General features: G+C 44.3%; 1 protein-coding gene across 3 annotated transcripts in view; it reads left to right on the forward strand.

The window, feature by feature from the left end:
- Nucleotides 1-24009, forward strand: part of NPSR1 (neuropeptide S receptor 1) — a 271339-nt gene that overhangs the window by 13943 nt on the left and 233387 nt on the right. For all 3 annotated transcript variants that reach the window (XM_083186322.1, XM_083186321.1, XM_083186323.1), the window contains exon 2: nucleotides 958-1099. In XM_083186322.1, the coding sequence (XP_083042448.1) occupies nucleotides 958-1099 (142 nt within the window). The remainder of the gene's footprint in view (nucleotides 1-957; nucleotides 1100-24009) is intronic.

Genomic DNA, 24009 nt, shown 5'->3' on the forward strand with positions numbered 1-24009 from the left:
GAGTTCTTTATTGTTCCTGCTGAAAAATAGCACTGATTGGTTTATATAATATGCAGCTTTCAAAAAGTTTTCTTTGTGTTAGACACTGACATTCCTGTGACCACCCCATTCTGCAGCTTTTTGAACACTCTCATATATAAAGTGGCCCAATATTCTGTGCCAGGGTTCCAATGAATGTCACAGCAGTTTTGTATATCATTGATCTAGACTTGCTAGTGTTATCTGCCTGTAGCTGATAGTCCCACTTTGGTTTCTCAAATTACAGTTTACTGTTGCAAATTTAGCTATGTGTCCTCTTTGCTCTGGGACACTAATATCTATACATCCCCATTTCATAGAACACATTTTGGATTTCTGTAATTTTTTTTTTTTTGACCAAGCCTTAATCATGCTTTAATTGGACCATATGTTTTGCCTATCAACCTCCATGCTGAATGACGGGCTTAAGCACAATCCCTCAGCACACATCATGGTACATTCACAATGCACACCATGATGTGTGCTGAATGTTTTGTGAGGACTGTCTGTCCCTGTGGTCAATGGCAACCCGGTTCAATTTCAAGTCAGATCGGGGCTGAATGTGTATGCCCTTAAGAATCTAGCACTGTACCATGGCCATTTTTATGCTTCATAAATAAAGCTATGGTTATTTATTTTGTGCCAGATATATTGATGTTATTAGTGTTCTGCTTTTTATATACTTTGTTCCTCATTATGTGTACCTGCTACTTAAAATATGCTGTATAACTAATGTATTACCTATCTTACTGATTGCATATATTAATTTTTAGGCAATAGACATTAGTTTTGCTTTAAGGTATTTGATAAATAGAACTTATGTCTCATGAAAAAAAACAAATTCTTAAGAAATTGTTTATTTTTCAGCATGTTTCATATGCATGTTTTTACTCATGTAGTTTAAAATTCCAATAAATAAAACGGACATTTTTTTTTTAGACTGAACAGCTGACCACACTTTGGATTTTGTTTGTCATCATCATTGTTGGAAACTCTGTTGTCTTATACCTAACATGGAAGGAGAGGATTCGGAAGAGAAAATCTCGCATGACTTTTTTTGTTACGCAACTTGCCATTACAGGTAAGAAGAAATTTTTTTAAATTTACATCATTGGCTGTTACAAACTTATGATCTATAGAATTTTCTCACACATACTGAGACTTTATTATGGTGAAACTAGAATTTCATGCTAGTCCAGTCATTTCTATGGAAAAAGTATAGACATATAGATTTGCAACCACATTTGATATATTATGGGCTCTTAAAAGTGTTGACTAAATAATAACGGTATATACATTTACCTCTAGTTTTGTAGCTATGATTTTTTGGAGGAATTTAGCATTTGGTAAAATTATAAAACTAATAAATGTTCCTCATCTGACTTATAGAGCTTGAAAATTCATAATATGAGAAATGCATGATAAGGATATCCGTAGGTAATGGCATTATGTACAATTTCAGTATATATATATATATATATATATATATATATATATATATATATATATATATATATTACTGAAATACAGTCAAAAATGTTTTCAATTTGGCTGGACTGTATTTTACCTACAGTGGTACTTTAGTATTTAGTGTACAGTCTCATAAACTGTATAACTTAGGAAAAAGCCTAAAATATACAATATGTATACTAGAATAGATGTCTTAAAACCTATCAATTACATGTACAATATATATATATATATATATATATATATATATATATATATATATATATATATATATATATATATATATATATATATATATAGATACAGAAGTACCAACACACTCGCCATTCCTAAGAATGGGGTGCAAACAGCACCCACTTCCCAGGATGGGGTGCATTGGCCTGTGACCACACACTCTAGTATATATAATCTATATTGGGAAGGGCAAACAATTTATAAATGGTGGCTTTGAAGTGTTTTCCTGACACTTTATTTTCATACTACTGAAGATCAACATCTCTGCAAATTTCATGTTTACAATGCAAATCACAGACCCAGTTATTTTTTCTTTTCTTTTAAGTGATACAAATTTTTTGCCAATCTGGTACTATCACCTGGTCAACAGAGATCAGGAATCTGACCAGAAGATCCAATTCATTCTATACATAGGCAGAAACTGTCTTGTAATTCTTGCCCTGGGTGTTGAGAAAGCATTTCACAATGTTTACTAGTCCTTTCCTATTGGGGTACTCTAGAAGATGGGGTTCTCTGGTAAATTTTAAGATGGCAATTCACTATACTGTAATGGTTCTCCACTGCCACAGTTTCATATCTCCTCTTCTTTCAGAATTGCCAATGGTACCTTATAAGGATGCCCACTTATTTTCTTGATCTTTACCCTTGTCATGGAACCCCTGGCAGTGAGAATCATAACAGTTCAGACATTGCCAGCTTAACGGTTGGTCTTTTTGAGAATAAAATTGCATTATATACAGGTGATGTCTTACAATCCCTAGGGAACCCTGTTCAATCCTTGAGCCCTCCTTTCAAAATGTAATCTCTATTCTTATTATTCAGGCTTTAAAATCAACACTAGTAAAATAGAAGTGAAGAGAAGTGCTCGACTTCTAAGTTCCTCAGCCAATTAAACAATTCTTTGAAGACTCCCATTTAACTGGCATAAACAAAAAAAATCAAATATCTTATTGTCTTCCTAATGCACTGTCACCACCAGTTATTAAATCAGACTTCAATTCTTGGTCTTGCCATTTCATTTAATGTGTAGGAAGGGTAAATGCGGTGAAGATGAACATGCCCCCTCATCTCCTCTACCTTTTCTAGAACCTTTTTGATATGTACTCACCCATATGTCTTTACATTTTCAAAGGTTTCACACCTCACATTTCACTTGTGAATCCTGGTGCTCAGAAGGTCTGGTTTGCAATTGAGACTGAAAAATTGGGTCTCCACAGTTTACTCTCTCTTCTGGTTCCCAAGGTCTCATCATCCTGGAATGATGCCTCTTACCAGACCATTTTCAGCTCATTGTCTGTTATTAAGCTGATAGGAAATTTAGTTCGGCCTGATTCCAATTCTCCACAATCCTCTCTCTGGGTCAGAATAGTACTTTCTTCTCTCCATGGAAAAAGAGAAATATGCTCTACTTAAATAATATTACTAAATATATATGTTTTCCTCAATTCACCAGACAGACACAGGACTTCCTGGACTTTTTTTTTACAAATTTTTACACTTCAGACACTTTCATTCTATATTAAAACACCCCTCACTGGCAGACACACTTCCACATTAGAGGTTTTCTGCTGGAGACATTCTTGGACCAGATTTATAATTAAAAAGATATTACATCTTTGGAAGGATGTCATCATTATTATAACATGCATACTTAACACTTCTATTACATATGAACCCAAGTATATTCTCCCCCTATTAAGGCTCCCTGCATTCACTTGGCACCAAAATAAATAGATTAACCATGAACAGATGTGTCTCTTTGTTGTCCATGATGCATCATGGGCTTTAAATTGCCAAATAGCATTCTGTAGCCCCATACAACAAGCCATTGGATCCACTAAAGGCAGTGGGCAGCAGAGTTAGTAGCCAGGGACCAACACAGGGTTTTTAGCAAGGGTAGCGAAAACTTGTGCTTAGATGAGCCAGATTAAGAGGTGGCAGTAGCTGCAGCATGTGTAACATGCTCCCATGGTTAACAACTGATAATGGAGAAATCTGTGGTCTCATCTGTAGTTTCTGCCCCAATATTTTAGTTATCAGCAATTGATTTGAAGCAACCTACTTCTCCTTCTATGCAGTCCATTTTATTTAGCATCTGATGTGTCTATCGTATTTCACTAGTATCGTTAATCATTCTTCCAAATCTTTTAACAAAAAATGGGTCTCAAAATGAGCATCTCAATTAGAAATGAGCGAGTTCGGATTGGGGAAATCCGAATACCCCCAATCTGAACTTGCTCTCTGAGCATGTTCGGAAATTCCTGCCCAGGCTCAGAGCGTGGGTCTCCGGAACTCGCGAGATCCTGCTGTCAGATCTTGCGAAATCCAGACCCTTTAAAGGGGTGGCGACCGGGCACCATCTTCACTCTAGTCTGGGAGAGTGAAGAGACAGGATGTCCTGGCCACCTGCCTTACTGCCTGCCCACCTGCCCACCTTCCTACTGCTGCTATACCATAGTCTGCTGCTATATATATATATATATATATATATATATATATATACACATCATAGTCTGCTGCAATACCATTAACCACCAGTCCAGTGAATGTGCCAGTGCCAGTGCCAGTGATACTGCTGTATAGTTCAGTCCAGTCTGCCCACCAATAAAGTCCAGTATTAGTGCTGTCTGTTGCTACTATACCATTCCAGTGAAAGGGCTGTGTCCAGTCCAGTGCCAGTGATTCTGCTCTTTAGTCTAGTCAGTGAAAGTGCTGTAGTGTATAGTTCAGTCCAGTAATACTTTGTGTGTGTATAGTTCAGTCCAGTGAACATGCTGTATAGTCCAGTCCATTGACACTGTATGGATAGTTCGGTTCTTGTGTAGTTTCACGGCGCCAGCATGGTGCCGCGCTACTTCCAGGTTGCACGCTCGCCAAACTATCTAAAATAAAGTAACTTAACTCCATGCCAACATGGATAGTTCATACCCCCACTATCCACGTTGGCATAAAGTTGATTTTAGATAGCGTGGCGAGCGTAGCGAGCCACCGAGCCCACAGCGTGGGCGAGCGAAGCGAGTCCCGCAAGGGGACTCAGACACATGGCGCCATGCTACTACACAAATACCGATAGTTCAGTTATCCAGTCCAGTGGCATTGACGTTAAAGTCCATTGATACTGCTGCATAAGTCCGGTAATTCTGCCATTAAAGTCCAGTGATATTGCTGCATAAGTCCAGTGGCACTGAAGTAAAAAACCATTGGTACTGTTGCATATGTCCATTGATACTGCTGTTAAAGTCCAGTGATACTGCTACATAAGTCCAGTCCACTGTTACTGCCGCATAAGTCCAGTAATGCTGCCGTTAAAGTCCAGTGATACTGCTGCATAAATCCAGTCCAGTGACTCTGAGTCCATTTGTAAACATGAAATTGGGGCCTAGTGTTTCAAACTGACATCCTGTCTGCTGCTGCGGTGCCACTTCTAGATGGTCATGTGTTTGTGCCACTCACTTGTGTTGCTTAGCATAGTAATCCAGTTACCTCGGTGCAACCTTTTGGACTAAAAACAACATTGTGAGGTGTGAGGTATTCAAGATAGACTGGAAATGAGTGTAAATTTATGTTATTGAGGTTAATAATAGTGTAGGAGCAAAAAAAAAAACAATTTTGAGATTTTAGCGATTTTTATGTTTTTATTTTTATTTTTAAATACAGATCCAAAACAGGAAACACGATGAAAAAGGAAACACTGAAGGGTGGTGTTTTGGAACAGATCCAGATCCAAAACACTACCGGAGATATACAGTAGATCCAAAACACTTTTCACGGAACACTAAAAGTGGCCGGTGCACATCCCTAATCTCAATATGCCCCCTTCTTTTACCTTGTAATAGCCAACTAGCCTAAGGTCACACCCTTGAAATACCGCTAACTTATTCCTTTTTTCTCTACAGCTTTCCTCTTTTTATCTATGTTTTCTCTTTTCTTTACTTTCTACAGCCTACAGTACATCAGTTTGGTGTATGCTGGATGTTTCTTTCCATGATATCTATATTGTAAATTATAATTGTTTTGGTCCCTGTTGTTCAATGTGATCTACTGTACTTAAAACATCTTTCAAAAATGATATACAGTATGTATACAACAAACCACACACTTATACATATGGTATATAAAAAAAACAGATCTGGGTTCTACCCAGGTAGTGCTAAAACAGAGTATAAATCATGAGGTAAGAATTATAATGACAGTTTGTAAATTTAGTAGTTTGAAGGTGAAACCTGCCATGTTTGTTAAACTAAGTGCATTCTATAGATAATAACTATGTAACTTTTCCCTGTTTACTGCAAAAAAAAATCTAACATTTAACCATAAATAGAAAAAAATGAAAGGCCAAGGATTAATAACTTAAATATTTAACACTACACATTGACAGAGAGTGGGTAATTAATAATATTTTCATCCATGACTTTATTCATTGCAAATACATTTATCAAAGCTAGAAATGTTTTGACAGAATGTCCTTTACTGGAAGTTCTAGGATTGACTGTAATAGAATATCTTTTCCTGGAAGTTCTAGGATTGACTATTATTTAACATGTTCAAACATATCTTCTTTAGTAATATTACATTTACTGAGATTTCTCTCACATTGGGGCAGATGTATAAAGGCCCCCATACACTCTGCGATTTGGGCACAATTTTGCCCGATTCGGACTGCTCCGAGTCCTGGTTCCACCGCTGCCTGGCAGCGTCTTCTCCTGCCCGGCTCTCTGGTACTCTGCGCTGCCCCCCCCTGCTCCCTCTGACGGCAGTGGCTATCTGACAAAGCCAGCAATATTGTGTGAGCATTACATCTGGGCAAATTCCAACCAAGCCCATGATTTGCTTGCAGAATAAATTTGGTGGTGCAGAATTTTTTGAAAAATGACAGGGGCATGCAGGAGATGCTTTTGGTGGCCTGAAGAATTTCTGCCCACTTTCAACATTCAGCCACTGTGTGACAAAGACTGGAGTGCCAGCAAACACTCCTGAACCTGCCCTGCCATCACTTAAAGCTAGAGGTGCTAATGAGGTGAAATTAAACCCTCTATATGCTTCAAAATATGGAGGAGTTTAAAAGGCCATTCAAGCCTATACATCCACCTATGACATACAGTAGGCAATGTAGGGGGAATGCACCTGACTCAAGGGCCATGGAGAATGATTTCTCCCCTGTGTTGTGCAAGCTGGCTCCCATCGACTTCAAGCAAACATTCTCTGTGGTCCCAGCTGTAGCTGCTCATGGGGGCAGGGACTGAGAGCCGTGGCTGTGTGGATTTAGTAGTAAATCCATCACCGTCAGCTGTCTGCACAAGCATCCCCAGGCTGACAGGGTGGGCTGGCCACAAAGTGAGAGGATGGGAACCGCCCACCGGAGATTCACCCGGCGTCCCGGCAGGCCAATCTGCTGCTGGTCTGTGGCACCAGTGTTATGCCGCCGGGCAGTGCATCGCGGCACACCAGACCACTGCTGACGACACACAAGTGTGTCGTGTCACAGTGGTTGGGAACCGCTGCCCTATAGAATAATTCTGAATCCAACATACACTGCATTAACAATGTTTTAGAATTGTGCAAAAATTACACATCTTTACAAACTTTACTATATTATGAAGTCCCTCAGTAGTATACAGGCCATAAAAATATTAAACAACTTACACAAAAATTGAAAGGGGCAGGAGCGTACATTCATACTAGGAGCATTCAAAGTAATGTATTGTTATTGTTATTGCCCCCCTCCACTCTAATTCACTGTGAATAACCCAATGCCAGAGACTACTGCACCGCCACAAAGGAGAGGACCCAATCGGAGCCTGCACAAGGCCCCCTCCACTGCACACAGCCTACCCCTGCATTCACTGTCAACAACCCAGGAAATTCCAACTATGCTATTATCAAAAGATGCCAAGAAGGATTGGGACTTTTTCATAGGTGCACTGAAACACCTGGGTCTAGGTCAGACTAGTTTTAACAGAATCCGAGTCCTTAATTTCACCCATTCTTTCCAGTTGAGAATCAATGGGTATTTGCTAGATCCTTTCTCGATCTCTAATATCTGGTACCTTATATTCTCTAGTGTTCTCTAGTGTCTACAGTATTATGTATAGACTCATTGTGCAGCTCCATTTGATAGAATGCTAAAATAACTATATGGTGGTGGGCAAGAGAAAATATAAACTGACCCTCAAGATATATTGACTAACCCTGTAGTCTCAGTCCCCAAAATGAATGTGCTTCCTCTGGTCTTGTATCATCTGCAGAAACTACTTCCTATGATTCATCTGTTCATAGTTCACAGATCTGCATTTTTATTAGAAACCAGACTATTGGATCAGTCCTGGTTCCAAAAATATGGGGGGAAAAAGATGTAGCTGCCCTCTGTACTTTTGAAACCTGCATCGGGCACCACTAGTCAGTAAGGTAATTCCAAAGCTGTGGGACGCATTTGAATTGGTCCCTGTAGTCATAGTGTGGTGCACGGTGTACGAAGGGAACGGGTTCCTCTTACCTTGCCTCTTCAAGGGCGACCCAGGTTCGTCCGTTCTTCTGTTGCCTGGTGGACCAGAGAGGGAACACTTCAATGAAGGGGACACGTTCTGCAGTACAACTCAAATTTATTGTGTAGTAGGTACAGCTTTTGCCCACTGACCCTCACGGTAGAGCAGTGACTGCGGGTTAAAGCAACGGTAATGAACAACAGGTAATTACGAAACAAGTATCCTGATAACGGTCGGTTATCGCACACAAAACAGTAATACAGAGTCAGAATACATACCCACTTGGGCCTATAGGTTTCACGTGTCCAAGGTACCGTGACGGCGCTCTGGGTCAAACACCCCTGCTTTAACGTTACTGCTGGATCAATTAGTCGACACGGTACCATTGACACTGAAGTCTACTCTTGACATATTCACATATAAAACCACGACAATAGTTATGACAGTAGCAATAAATTGAATAACTGGTGCACCAGTGTGATTAAATAATTGAGGTGACGTCACCTTTGTATAGAGCTCAGTCCAGGTCAACCTGTGCACGGGGGTTGGGGAGGAGTCAAGTCCACGAGAGCCCCAATATACCAAGTACTTGGATATCCTTTAGGCTGCCGGAATCGTGGGCCAAAAATCCAGTTACACCAGGTCCCTACTAATGCTGGGACTGAGTCCCTGGATTGACCACCAGGTGGCGCTGTCTGCCTAACCAGCTGAAGAATTCTAGAAAGGCAAGTTGGCTGGGCAAATTACACTAGGCTATGGGCACCAAGCCCTTGGAGTTCCACCATAAAAACGCTCCCAGTCTCAGGGAGACTCTGAGCCTGTTGGGGCTTAGTTACAAGGGCCTCCTTTGGAGAGTGGCCTGGGACTGTCCTTAGCCCTCCAAAGTATCCAGTAGAAAGTGCCGGTGGGCAAGGAGGGTCTGTAGGCAGGGTCTTAGGGGCAAGTGTAGCGGACGCAGGGGAACGCAGGGGAAGGCTGCTGGCGGGGCCAGGCTGGGGATGAGTACCTGGTGACTGGATGCTGGTGCAGGCTCCTGCCCGTCACGAGCTGCGACTCTGCGTTCCCTGGTGCACTGGATCTCTGCTGGGCCTTGCCTTCTTCATGGGGGGGCACACTAGTGGGGGCGCTGCAGCCGCAGTGTTGCCGCACTCCGTGGCCCCTCCGGCTTCCGATTGTTGGCTGGGAGGCAGCTGGGGCGGTCAGTCTCCGGCGCCGGCGGCTGCTTGGGCGCGTCACCGCCTTCTGACCCGTCGCCTGCCGAGTGACGCGGCCGGCTCTGGGATCGCCGCAGGTCTTCTTGGACGCTGCCTCTCTGCTGCCCGGCTGACTTTTGTCTCTCCGGTCTCCTCAGGACGCCGTGCCTCGTGCCGCTCTCTCCTCACCCCACTCTTTCCTCAGTCGGTCACCGCTCTACTCGCCGTTCTCTCGCTCCTCACCTTCCTCTCACGTGAGTTCTCCCTTCACCAGCCTTCCTCCTCACTCTGCTCCTCCCTCCAGCCAATCCACTGCTCCCCTTTCCCTGTCCATCATCCCTGAGGCGCGAAGCCCTGGGAGAATATTAACCCTGTGTGTCCTGCGCTGAGGTGCGGGTTACTATTAACCCTGGGAGACCCTGAAGGGGTTTTGGGGGCACCACATTCACCCCTGCTTTTTCGGATGCGTGTCCCCGCGCATCAAAACACAATAACTAACTGTCCTTTTATGCTAACATGACATTTATAACGGTAACGATGACAATGTTTTCAGTTTACAATACATACAACAGGTTATGGAAAGGTATGTAATCCTGGTACCGCCGGGGAAGTGTACCCCGAGTACTCCTTTCAGAGCGCCTTAGCTCAGGCTCGGGGGCCACCTCCTCGGCCGCGCGAGGCGCGATTAATTCAACTGGTGGCCTAGGCTGGGCTTGCCGTGGAATAATGGACCAGCCCACCATCATCAATAGCTCGAGAGGGTCAGTGGGCAGTGGAGGCGAGAGGACCGCTTTACCCTTCAGCTCTTCATCCCCATCATCCTTTGGTGCTTCCTTTAGCTTTTGGTCTTAGGCGGAGCCTGCGCTGACTTCTGTGGGCCGATGCTGGAGGGGCGCCGTCGAACTTCGAGGTCTGGCCACCTGCCACTATCAACATGGATTCGACTGTGTGCGAGTTCAGCCCCCGCTTGGGGTTCACTTCGGTATGTGGCCGCTTCTTCCTCATTGGCTCACTCTGTACTCGAACCTGAGAGCTCTGTTGGCCACATCCGTACGCTTTCCCGTTACTTCTTCCTACCCCATCTTCTGTTTCTTCGGGGTACACACCACTCCATCGGGGTGGATCTTTCGGGGGGTAATACCGTGGATGACGTCTGTGGCTTGGGTAATTCCAACGGCGCTCTCTTCTTGCAGCATATTGGGTACCTCTGACCGGAACGCCACCAGGGCCAGTGACGTTGGCTGCCCGGAGGCCCTTTCTTCCCCTGATGATGTCGATTTCCACCGGCTCTTCAGCCCCAAGACTTCGATAGGAATCTGTTGCATTTTTCTTCTTGATAGCTGTGAAGTGGACGAAGATATCCCTTGCTGCGTCAGCACAATTAATAAAACCGTATCCCCGTTGTACATGAAACCAGACCACTCTTCCCTGGTTCTTCATGCGGGTTGGAGGGTAACGATCCGAGGTGGCAGATAACTCGCTTGCACCTATATAGCATTGTCTGCCGTAACAAGCCTGCCCATCTTCGGGAGCTGGACCTACGCTTCCTGTCCTCCCCGAGGCTCGGCCCTTGACCTCGGGGCGTTGGGGTTTAAAGCTTCGTCCTGGTCGCAACCTCTCTCTGTGTGTCCAGCCTCTTGGCTTTGGTGGTGCATCAGGCGTCCCTGTCCCTCAAACTGGTCGGGAGGCTGCCGTCCATACTCTCGGGGCGGTTCCCACCTACTTCGGGCCGGTCTTTGTCTTTCGGCTCTCCATTTTGGCTCCGAGTAGTTCTGTGCCGGCGAGCTCGCCATTCGGCGCATCTCCCTCTGCATCTCTGCCATCCCTTCGACCAACCCCTCCATTTGTTTCTGGAGTGTCTGCATCGCGTCCCCATCGGGCTGTTGGCCACCCTGTACCACCAAGTCGTAGGGCCATTTCGCCTTCTCCGTGCCGCTGGCTGTGGCTCCTGTTGGTTTCACCCCTTCTCTGAAGCCAATCAGTTCCGGGTACTCTTCCTCCCTTCCTTTGGGGTTACCGACGATGGCGATGGCAGCCATCTTAAAGTCCCGGAAGGTCTTGCCTGGCATCTGTGACTTCAGCAATCGCAGTTGGACATTGACGTTCTCTTGGGACGCTCCTTCAACAAATTGAGTCGTTAGGGCTTCGTCTGCGTTTCGTACCTCCTCCGGGTTCACCGCTATGATGGCCTTTAGCGTCTCCTGCAGACTCAGGGCGTAGTCCCGTAGGGACTCATTTGGCCGCTGCTTGCGGGTATACAGTTTCATCTTCAGTTCAGGGATGGTCGTCGTTTCGAACGTGGTGAAGATTTTCTTCAGCATGTCCGGCGCACTTTTTCTCTCTCCCAGCGGCCATGAGGCCACCTCTCTGCGTGCCGACCCCGTTAGCTGTCCCATCAGAATTTCCACTTTCTGCTGCTCGCTAGGCTGGTACATCCGGAACGTGGATTCGAGGTTGTTCTTGAAGTCTGCAAACGAGGTTTTCTGTAATTGATCATCGTCTCCACTATAGGTCGGGAGCCACGGGGCCCCGAAATAGTATGGCAGGGTTATGGCCGCAGCTGGTGTTGTGTCTTGGACGTCCTGTTGTTCTTGGTTTTGCGGGTTTGCCTGTTGCACCGCTTCTCCGCCCTGTTGCTGCTTCATCCTTCACCGAGTTGTCGCTCTCCTGATGCACCCGGATCCTGTTCGGTGTGACGCCAAAAGATGTGTGGTGCATGGTGTACGAAGGGAACGGGTTCCTCTTACCTTGCCTCTTCAAGGGCGACCCAGGTTCGTCCGTTCTTCTGTTGCCCGGTGGACCAGAGAGGGAACACTTCAATGAAGGGGACACGTTCTGCAGTACAACTCAAATTTATTGTGTAGTAGGTACAGCTTTTGCCCACTGACCCTCACGGTGGAGCAGTGACTGCGGGTTAAGGCAACGGTAATGAACAACAGGTAATTACGAAACAAGTATCCTGATAACGGTCGGTTATTGCACACAAAACAGTAATACAGAGTCAGAATACATACCCACTTGGGCCTATAGGTTTCACGTGTCCAAGGTACCGTGACGGCGCTCTGGGTCAAACACCCCTGCTTTAACGTTACTGCTGGATCAATTAGTCGACACGGTACCATTGACACTGAAGTCTACTCTTGACATATTCACATATAAAACCACGACAATAGTTATGACAGTAGCAATAAATTGAATAACTGGTGCACCAGTGTGATTAAATAATTGAGGTGATGTCACCTTTGTATAGAGCTCAGTCCAGGTCAACCTGTGCACGGGGGTTGGGGAGGAGTCAAGTCCACGAGAGCCCCAATATACCAAGTACTTGGATATCCTTTAGGCTGCCGGAATCGTGGGCCAAAAGGCCAGTTACACCAGGTCCCTACTAATGCTGGGACTGAGTCCCTGGATTGACCACCAGGTGGCGCTGTCTGCCTAACCAGCTGAAGAATTCTAGAAAGGCAAGTTGGCTGGGCAAATTACACTAGGCTATGGGCACCAAGCCCTTGGAGTTCCTCCATAAAAACGCTCCCAGTCTCAGGGAGACTCTGAGCCTGTTGGGGCTTAGTTACAAGGGCCTCCTTTGGAGAGTGGCCTGGGCCTGTCCTTAGCCCTCCAAAGTATCCAGTAGAAAGTGCCGGTGGGCAAGGAGGGTCTGTAGGCAGGGTCTTAGGGGCAAGTGTAGCGGACGCAGGGGAAGGCTGCTGGCGGGGCCAGGCTGGGGATGAGTACCTGGTGACTGGATGCTGGTGCAGGCTCCTGCCCATCACGAGCTGCGACTCTGCGTTCCCTGGTGCGCTGGATCTCTGCTGGGCCTTGCCTTCTTCATGGGGGGGCACACTAGTGGGGGCGCTGCAGCCGCAGCGTTGCCGCACTCCGTGGCCCCTCCGGCTTCCGATTGTTGGCTGGGAGGCAGCTGGGGCAGTCAGTCTCCGGCGCCGGCGGCTGCTTGGGCGCGTCACCGCCTTCTGACCCGTCGCCTGCCGAGTGACGCGGCCGGCTCTGGGATCGCCGCAGGTCTTCTTGGACGCTGCCTCTCTGCTGCCCGGCTGACTTCTGTCTCTCCGGTCTCCTCAGGACGCCGGGCCTCGTGCCGCTCTCTCCTCACCCCACTCTTTCCTCAGTCGGTCACCGCTCTACTCGCCGTTCTCTCGCTCCTCACCTTCCTCTCACGTGAGTTCTCCCTTCACCAGCCTTCCTCCTCACTCTGCTCCTCCCTCCAGCCAATCCACTGCTCCCCTTTCCCTGTCCATCATCCCTGAGGCGCGAAGCCCTGGGAGAATATTAACCCTGTGTGTCCTGCGCTGAGGTGCGGGTTACTATTGACCCTTGGAGACCCTGAAGGGGTTTTGGGGGCACCACAATAGCACTAATCCCCCAACTAGTCAGCCCTGGCCAGGGTCCCAAACACTGTACTTAAACATACTTACCTACATCCCCTATAGCCCTCTGGTCTTTTTCAGAAGAAATATAAATGGTACCTGAAAAAAAAAATGATCCTCACATAATCCAGTGTAGATCAGTCCTCTTGGTCCATGAAAGCATCCAGAGTTAAAAACAATAAAAAAATGACAAAGTCCCGAACTATGCAAACTGAAGAGATTCCAAGCATCTTCCCCAGAATGCAGTGCTTTCACATGAAATCTGTCATTAGGAGATCCATGTCAGGGAGCGCCACATAATTGCACTCCTGATTGGCTGAGCTCCGCTGCAATGAAATGATAAGTGTATGTTTACATAATATATTTATGTAGGATCATCTAAGAAGCTAGTGTAAATAATGTATACTTTTTCGTTATTTTGAAATAACAATAAATAACAATAGTCATTCAATGACCACTTTATTAAGAACACCTGTGCACCTACTTGTTAACACAAATATCTAAGCAGTCAAACATGAGGCACCAAGGCAGTGTATTAAAGTATGCCAGAATGGTTTGTTATTTTTCAGATCAAATGCACACAGCAGTCTGAAGAGTTTAGAACCTTTAATATGAATTGAGCATCATTTGAATGTTGTAGTTTACTTTGGTTGCTGACAAAGTCTACACAGATTTGTATAAAATGCACATGATATCTATTACTCTATGGCAGGAAACAGTTATCTAAATTGTTGCCAGAATTCTATTACCTGATGTCTGACATTTCCAGAAGACATTTCTATTATACAGTAGGTTAGAAACACTTTCTTATCATCCAATAATTTTAGTGCATATAACCAACTTTTTAATATAACAGATTACCACAAAATGTCAAAAATTTCGAAGTCACATTCAAGCATAATTAGATTTTCTTTAATCTTACTAATAATTGTGTGCATTGTTCTTTTTATAATAAGTGACCTTTCAATACGCCTTGAATCCTGCAACGTTCACATAAAATATTGTACAAAATATTTGTATGTGATTTACTGTCCTTACAAAAAGTGTGTATTTTATTTCGCAACCACTATAAAACTATAGCTTTACATTTCACAAAGGCTGACGTTCATGAAATGAGAAATCATTTAACAAGCATGGAAATGTAGGTAGAATGCAAAAACAGTAAATAAAGAAAAAACTCCTGATTATATGCAGTAGAGCTTTGTGCTAGAATGTTAATAATAGCAGGAGCTGGAGAAGTCACTGTGGTTCTCCCACAAAATGACAGCTATACGTTATTAGCTGAAGTCTTTTCCTTTTTCAAGCACTTGTTTCAGTCTATGAATGTATTTGAATAATTTCCATTCTGTGTATCATCCTTATATGATATACATGAATAAGATCAGTTGCTGGCAGGCAGCGCAGATTATGTAGTGTTACAATATACAGGGCCACCACTAATAATCTTGGGGCCTGGGACTGACCTTCAGGGGGGCCACCCGCCCCTGGGGCGTGGCCAAGCGTCTTCTCTGACCAAGAACCTTAACCTTGTGGGGTGTGAGACTACCGCCGCTGCTGCCGTGGACGCCGCATCTGAGTGTAACCACTCCGACTTAACACTGCTGGAAGAAGCAGTCTATGTGATTCTACTGCGGTGACTAGTGCCGCTTCTTGTGGTACGTGATCCCTGCTACCTGTTTTATCATCTGTGTACCCATCAATAAATTGTTTAAAATTGATTCATGCACTATAGTGCGCTTGCTCTCATCGTTTCTTTTGTAGACATATATATATATATATATATATATATATATATATATATATAAAAAATATATATATAAAAAATATTTAAATATTATATATATATTTTATATATAAACCACATGAAAAGCCTGTGTTTGTCCCTCTGTACCTTACTCTGCAGGAGCCCTGACATGCTCTGATTAAAACCCTCTCATGACGAGGCCACTGCTGCTTCTGTCCTCCATGGGCCTGAGAAGCATAGGATGAGCTTCAGCAAGCAGAGCTCAGCACAAGCCGCTCAGTCTCTGTCCTCTTGTGCAGTCAGTGTGCCTTGGCTCCCGATGCTCAGCACAATTAATCATTGTCACGTTGGCAGATAGGTGAAGCTGCAGCACTACCCCTTCCCATGTTCAAAACCTTTAGCTAAAAAATATAAATATTGAAAAATACATGCCAACCACAGGGGGCACCCCCCCTCCCCCTTATTCGAGCCATGAGTGTGTTCTTCAGCAGAAGTGGAGTGAACTGGACAGTGGTATAGCATAACATTTATGTATTTATCTAAATATGTCTAGATAACCCATAGAAATGTAAACAGAACCTTGTTTCAGCCTTTAAATTGAATTGAACAAATTCCATGCTGTTAATCACATGCGGATAGAAGATCAACAGTTACGATAGAGTTTTTCTCTAGACAGAGCATTCCTCCAACATTTGTTTTGTGTGCACAAAATTAGGTGGTGTAGCCTCAGGGGGTGGGGGCGTGTCCTATGTGTCCTCACTTCCCACGAGGCCATGCCTCTATTTTCGCAGATGAGCTGCTAGATATGCCCCCTGTCCATCTCTCCCAGTGAATAGACGCTGTTCATCTCTCCCAGTGAATAGACCCCCTGTCCATGCCCCCTGTCCATCTCTCCCAGTGAATAGACCCCCTGTCCATGCCCCCTGTCCATCTCTCCCAGTGAATAGACCCCCTGTCCATGCCCCCTGTCCATCTCTCCCAGTGAATAGATGCTATGCGCATGCATCCAGCGTCTATTTACTGCTGCTCTGCTCAGAAGAGCAGCAAGGGGCAGAGGGTCCCCCAACTGCCCAAAACCACCCCCACTGTGGGACACTGCTTCCTGGGGGTGCGACAGTCACAATGTGTTGTGACTGTCCCACAAAAATTGAGTGCATCGAGGCACCATGCCCGAAGCATTGCGAGCAAAGTGAGTGATGTGATGGGATGCGGTGCACTGGAAACTGTGTCAACATTCGGGTAAAAAAACTGTGAAGAACCCCATGTTGACCTTTTGACTGTCGACCTAGACACTGTCGACCTAATGCTTGTGTCAACCTATTGACCTGTTGACCTACACCATGTCGACCTAGACCCATGTCGACATTGTCCCATGTAGACCTTTCCCCATGTTGACCTTTTCCCATGTCAACCCAACGGTGTCGCCCTAATGCTTGTCGACCAACAAGCTGTCGACCAAACGATCCCAACCTGTTGGGACGTATGGACGTTGTGTAGAGAAATACAGAGCCCCCATTTTAAACTGCAATAATAAATGTAATTAGTTCAGGAGGTGGCATTATTTGTCACCCCCTGCAGTGGCAAACGCAGGATTTTCATGGGGGGGGGGGGGGGTTGGATGGAGATATATATATATATATATATATATATATATATATATATTGGACAGATGGTGGGTGTAATAGCGCTGGAGTGTTCGTATGTGAAAGTAAAGTCCAGTAATACACCTGCACAATGGCAGGGGGGATGGTCACACCAAAGTCTATAGTCAGACTGCATGTGAGAGATATCCCGGGTCCAAGGGATTAGGCAAATCTAGATAGAACAGGAAGAAATGGGAAGGAGCGCTTCCTGGTGTATTAAACGAGATTTTATTGCACATAAAAGGAGAAACAGAACTCCAAGGTACTTCACAATAATGCTCGTACCTGTAAGAACAACTCTGTGGACTGGTTACCACACAGCTTGATAACAACAAATCAGGCAAATACAGCTCACTCGTTAGGTCAGCTCCGTGTCCAGGGCACCTCCGGTAAAACAAACGCTGGGTTGCGCGGCAGAATCGGGATGATCCGGTGTCAGTAACAACCGACAGGTGAGTAAGGCTGGTGAGCGTGGTAGGCCACGGCCTAACGCGTTTCATCACTGGGACTTTGTCAGAGGGCATGGCTACTACCGGAAAAAAGTAATATCGGCTTTGTCGACTTTTATATAATCGACACGCATATGTATACACTCAAAATATATTTATGTGACATACATAAAATCTGGCTGCTGGTATATGGAACCATAGGCGAATCTAGGGGGTGGTCCTGGGGTGCACATTTCATAGCTGAGGGATGGGGCTTTCCAACGAGCCCGGCCCAGTGTCTCTAGCTCCCTGGAAACCGGAGATACTGCCAGGCAAAGCTGGAACGTTTTCCCAATAGGATAACATGGGACCCGCTAATTCCGACCCCCACCCAGTTCAACGGCTGCCAGTTCCCCCTTCGGCATCACTGAAGCTCGAGATTGATCTCAGTCGAACCCAAATCGCTGGGCCTTCAATCTGATACCAGGCTGGATCCATAAGGCTTAATTGGTTCCAGAGATATTGAGGTTAAACCTTTTTTTTTTCATTTCTTAAATGTAATTTCATGACTGTTTATGTTCTTTGAGGGCAGATTTCTCTGGAACCAAACAGCCCAGTTTCACGGGACCGAAATCATTCAAAGCCAACTCAAAAGTTCTTCAATATGATACTGGTCTCATGTAAATTGGTCAGTTGGTTCCGGAGATATAGCTGGTTGGTTAAATGACTGTCACCCCTGCAGCTTCCGCTCCAATTCTTCTCCCCGCTTTCACCTTAGCCCGCCCCCCCCCCTTTAATCATGTGGTGACGGCGCCTGGCGTGCTCCCCCGACGTCAAGCACAACAACAGCGCACAATATTTAAAATGTCCACTCGACTAGAGGGGACACCAGGAGGGGAGTGGGAGCGTGCTCTGCGCTGTGTTCTGCTCCTCTCCCCATAGAAGCAGCTGCACCACTCTCCATCTCTCCCTGCAGCAGCAGCAAAGGGTCATATAAAAATTTGGCACTTTTGGGGGCATTGCTTAAGGGACGCTACAAGTGGCGGTATGTGGGGGCATTACGCATAATGTGTGGCTTAATGTGTAAGGGGCATTACGGTGTGCAGCATCATGTGGAATGGGCGTTATGTGTGCAGCATCATGTGTAAGGGGCATTATGTGTGCAGCATCATGTGTAAGGGACATTATGTGTGCAGCATCATGTGTAATGGGTACTATGGTGCGCGGCAACATGTGTAATGGGTACTATGGTGTGCGACATCATGTGTAATGGGTACTATGGTGTGCGGCATTATGTGTAATGGGTACTATGGTGTGCGGCATCATGTGTAATGGGTACTATGGTGCCATCAAGCAAGAACCCCCTAGCAATGAGCATGTAGGTAAGCAGCACTTATGTGGCAAATATGTAATGGGCATTACGGTTTGTTATATAGTATGTAATGGGCATCATGATGTGTGGCACAATGTGCAATGGGCATTATGGTGTGTGGCCTTATGTGTAATTGGCATTATGGCGTGTGGCTTTATGTGTAATGGTTATTACGGAGTTTGCTAAAATGTGTAATGGGCATTACTGTGTATGGTCTAAAGTGTAATACCACACCCCTTTTTGTGATGCCATGCCTCCTTCCCATGAGGCCATGTCCCCTTTTTGCCGCGCGGCTATGCTGCGCAAAGGTCCCCCTGCTGTTATGTCTGGATCTGGGACCACCCATTACCATAATTCTAGATTCGCCTATGTATGGAACATAGCCAGATATATACCGCCCGAGGTCATGCACCTTGAGTTTTATAGTTTTTAAAAGCCCGTTAGCTCTTATTCTATGGAGTATTGCAGTATAGCAGTACCTCTGATGCAGTTAGTATCGCTTTAAGCCATAGCACCCCGCCCCTCTGATTGATCGACAGATGGCCTGTATTTAATGCTGGTCAGCACTGGTAGTAGCCACGCCCTCTGACAAAGTCCCAGTGACGAAATGCGTCAGTGAATGGCCTACCACGCTAACCAGCCTTACTCACCTGTCGGTTGTTCCTGATACCGGATCATCCCGATTCTGCAGCGCAACCCAACTTTTGTTTTACCGGAGGTGCCCTGGACACGGAGCTGACCTAACGAGTGAGCTGTATTTGCCTGATTTGTTGTTATCAAGCCATTTGGTAACCAGTCCACAGAGTTGTTCTTACAGGTACGAGAATTATTGTGAAGTACTTTGGAGTTCTGTTTCTCCTTTTATGCAATAAAATCTCGTTTAATACACCAGGAAGCGCTCCTTCCCATTTCTTCCTGTTCTATCTATCTATCTGTCTATCTATCTATCTGCTGCTTCTTTGGGTGGTCTTGAAGAAGGTCCCCCAGTGGACCGAAACGTCGACCTATGCCTGATAAATCTACTGCTTTGAAAATTTATCAGCCTGGTGAGTGCTCTCTGCCGTCTGCAAAAGTACCATTATATATATATATATATATATATATATATACAGTATATATATATATATATATATATATTCATATATATATATACATACAGGTTGAGTATCCCTTATCCGAAATGCTCGGGACCACGAGCATTCCGGATAAGGGAATATTCCGGTTTTTGGAATAATTTTTTTTTAGCCATACTTACCTGCCCCTGGTGGGTCCCCGATGGTCCCTCGGCGTCCATGGAGTCCTCCGGCGTCCACGGCAGGCCACCAGCACCGTCTCCGGCATCTCCAGCGGTCCCAGGAGTGCTTTGCGCAAGTTCCCAGGCACGCCGGTGACATCACGCACGCACTCGCGCAAAGCACTCCTGGGACCGCTGGAGACGCCGGAGAGGATGCTGAAGGCCTGCTATGGACGCCGGAGGACTTGGTAAGTATTAAAAGAGGGTTGGGGGGGGGAACAAAAAAAATATTTGAATTATTCCAAAAAAACACGGTTTTTGGAATAATTCGGATACGGGATGCCCGAATACGGGATACCCGACCTGTATATATATACAGTATATCTATATATATAGATATATCTATATATATAGATATATCTATATATATAGATATATATAGATATATCTATATATCTATATATATATATATATATATATATATATATATATATATATATATATAGATATCTAGAGAAGAGGGAATGAGAGAGGGCGCTTCATGGTGCATTAAAAGATATCTTTATTGGGATCACACATAGCAAGGATCCACGGTACAGTAAAACAAATGCTTGTACCAAATTTGCAATCTCTGTGGGCTGGCTACCACACGGCTCAATAGTATAAATACCAAGGCAGGACAGCTCCCGAGTCCAAGCCGCTGATTATCCCTTCCACGTGTCCGGCAGATGGCAGACACTGGCGTGCGCCGCAAGGTGCGGGATGACCAGAGGTATCAGCAGGTGTCAGGTACTATCGGATCGAGCGTCACAAGCCACGCCCTGACGCGTTTCGTCACTGGGACTTCGTCAGAGGGCGTGGCTTCTGTGTACGCTCATCCGATATTTAACAAACAGGCCGGCCAATCACAGAATGCTAGATTCGGGACTGCACACGAGCCTTCATTAAAGAACACATGTGCTAAATGGTTTACTTATAAAAAAAGGCATATGCGTGCCGTTACCTTTTTGGATAGGCATAAAAACACATTAACATCTAAAATGTGAGAGTGTACAAATATACACAAAAATATGTGTGAGGCATAAAGACATACACATACATGAAAAAATGTGCTAATGACATTACAAAGAAATATGCATAATGCAAATACAATAGTAAAAAGTACAAAAATACAAAAGTGTAAAAAATACATAAATGTAAAACATACATACAACATACATACAAGAATACAAAGATTAAATTAGGCAGAAGCATTTAGTACTATGAACGTATAGCAGCATATTTTCGGCAATTAGCGCAAATTCACTGATATTTAACTGCTGAACTGCCTTATTTTAAAGCAATCTGAAAAATATAAAAATATAATGTAAAAATAAGCACAAGAGACAATACTGAAGCCTAAAAATATCATAATAACGATATACATGTAATTTAAAAAACATAATGATTTCATATGTTTAAAAGCAGTAGACTGAAGGGATGAGACATAACTTTACCACTCCTAATTAATGAAAGGAGTGATCTCATACCCCTCGTTCAATCCTGATGGGACCAATGTATTTAATTTAAAATCCAATATGTTTCTCTCTTCAATAAAAGCTTTTCAATGTCCCCTCCTCTTTTACCTTGACGTATTTGTTCGATACCTTTCACACGAATACAGGCTGGGTCCCAGTTATGGCAATCTTTGAAATGGCGAGGAACACTGTGATTAACCAACCCGTGTTTTATATTTCGGGTGTGTTCTAAGATGCGAATCTTAAGGCATCTTTTAGTCTTGCCTATGTATTTTAAACCGCAGCTACATTTCAACATGTATACTACATGTGTAGAGTTGCAGTTTATAAATTCATTGATTTTATAATTGATTTTATAACATCTATTAGTGGCCCCTTCTCCATAAATTTACATATTTTGCAATTGCCGCATGCAAAATTGCCTTTTAGTGAAAGAAAAGTAGACTGTGGGGTGGTCGTGATATTGTCTAATTGGCTCTTAGAAATTAGAGATTTCATTGTGGGGGCCCTTCGATAAACAATATTCGGCCGTTCAGAGACATGTTCCCCTAATATGGGGTCAAGTTGGAGAACATCCCAATGTTTGTTAAAGATGCGGCTTAGTTCCCGGTCTCTACTATTATACTGTGTGATGAATTTTACATCATTCAAGTCACTCCCGGGTTCTTTTTGTGTGGAATCAGACTTATATGTTAAAAGCTGATTCCTATCAAGAGCATTTGCTCTTTCAAGCGCTCCATCTATGATCCTTGGAGGATATCCCTTTTCCCTAAAGCGCTCAATGTAAATGTTGGACTGTTCACTGAATGCTTCAAGAGTAGAACAATTCCTTTTCAGCCGTAGAAATTGGGAAAAAGGGATATTGTCCTTCCAGGGTCCAAAATGGCAGCTACTGTAGTCCAGATAGCTGTTTGCATCTACTTTCTTAAAGAAGGTGGAAGTTTCAATACTTGTAACAGTGGGAAAGTTTTCAACAGTTAATAGTATATCTAAAAACTCAATTTGCACATCTTGTAAATTATGTGTAAGTTTCAGATTATATGAGTTTATATTAAGTACCTTCATGAATTCAGTGAAGGATGTCTCATCATTATTCCAGATAACGATAATATCGTCAATATAACATTTTATCAATATCACATTATCAAGACAACCATCAACAAATGTATCAGTTTCCTATTCCCCCATGTATATATTAGCTACACTGGGGGCACAAATGGTCCCCATCGCCGTCCCACATATCTGCAGAAACCACTCCCCCAAAAATTCAAAATAATTGTGGGTCAGTACGAATCTTAGACAATCACAAATAAAAGTAATCCTATTAGGCGACAAGGACTCATCCCTTTGTAAACAATGTTTGACAGCTTGTATTCCCATGTTGTGAGGAATACTAGTGTATAGGGACTGGACATCGATTGTTGCAAATCGATATCCATCTTCCCATTTTAAATTTTTCAAAATCTGCAAAAGGTGAGTAGAATCCTTCACATAAGTAGCAATTGATGGTACATACTTCTTAATGAATACATCTACGTATTTCTTTGTAATGTCATTAGCACATTTTTCTTGTATGTTTATGTCTTTATGCCTCACACATATTTTTGTGTATATTTGTACACTCTCACATTTTAGATGTTAATGTGTTTTTATGCCTATCCAAAAAGGTAACGGCACGCATATGCCTTTTTTTATAAGTGAACCATTTAGCACATGTGTTCTTTAATGAAGGCTCGTGTGCAGTCCCGAATCTAGCATTCTGTGATTGGCCGGCCTGTTTGTTATATATCGGATGAGCGTACGCAGAAGCCATGCCCTCTGACGAAGTCCAGTGACGAAACGCGTCAGGGCATGGCTTGTGACGCTCGATCCGATTGTACCTGAGACACCTGCTGATACCTCTGGTCCCGTCATCCCGCACCTTGTGGCGCACGCCAGTGTCTGCCATCAGCCGGACTCGTGGAAGGGATACTCAGCGGCTTGGACTCGGGAGCTGTCTTGCCTTGGTATTTATACTATTGAGCCGTGTGGTAGCCAGCCCACAGAGATTGCAAATTTGGTACGAGCATTTGTTTTACTGTACCGTGGATCCTTGCTTTGTGTGATCCCAATAAAGATATCTTTTAATGCACCATGAAGCGCCCTCTCTCATTCCCTCTTCTCTAGAAGGACCCCAGGTCACCGTATTTGTACGAGAGTGAGGAGCAGCAGTCATTATATTGGACTTTGGTGGACTTTTATCCTTGTGGTAACACTTGGTTTATTGCTGGACTTTCTATTTCTATCAGCGCT

The sequence above is a fragment of the Crinia signifera genome, chromosome 5 (genome assembly GCF_055691185.1).
Source record: "Crinia signifera chromosome 5, ASM5569118v1, whole genome shotgun sequence".
NCBI classification, from domain to species: Eukaryota; Metazoa; Chordata; class Amphibia; order Anura; family Myobatrachidae; genus Crinia; species Crinia signifera.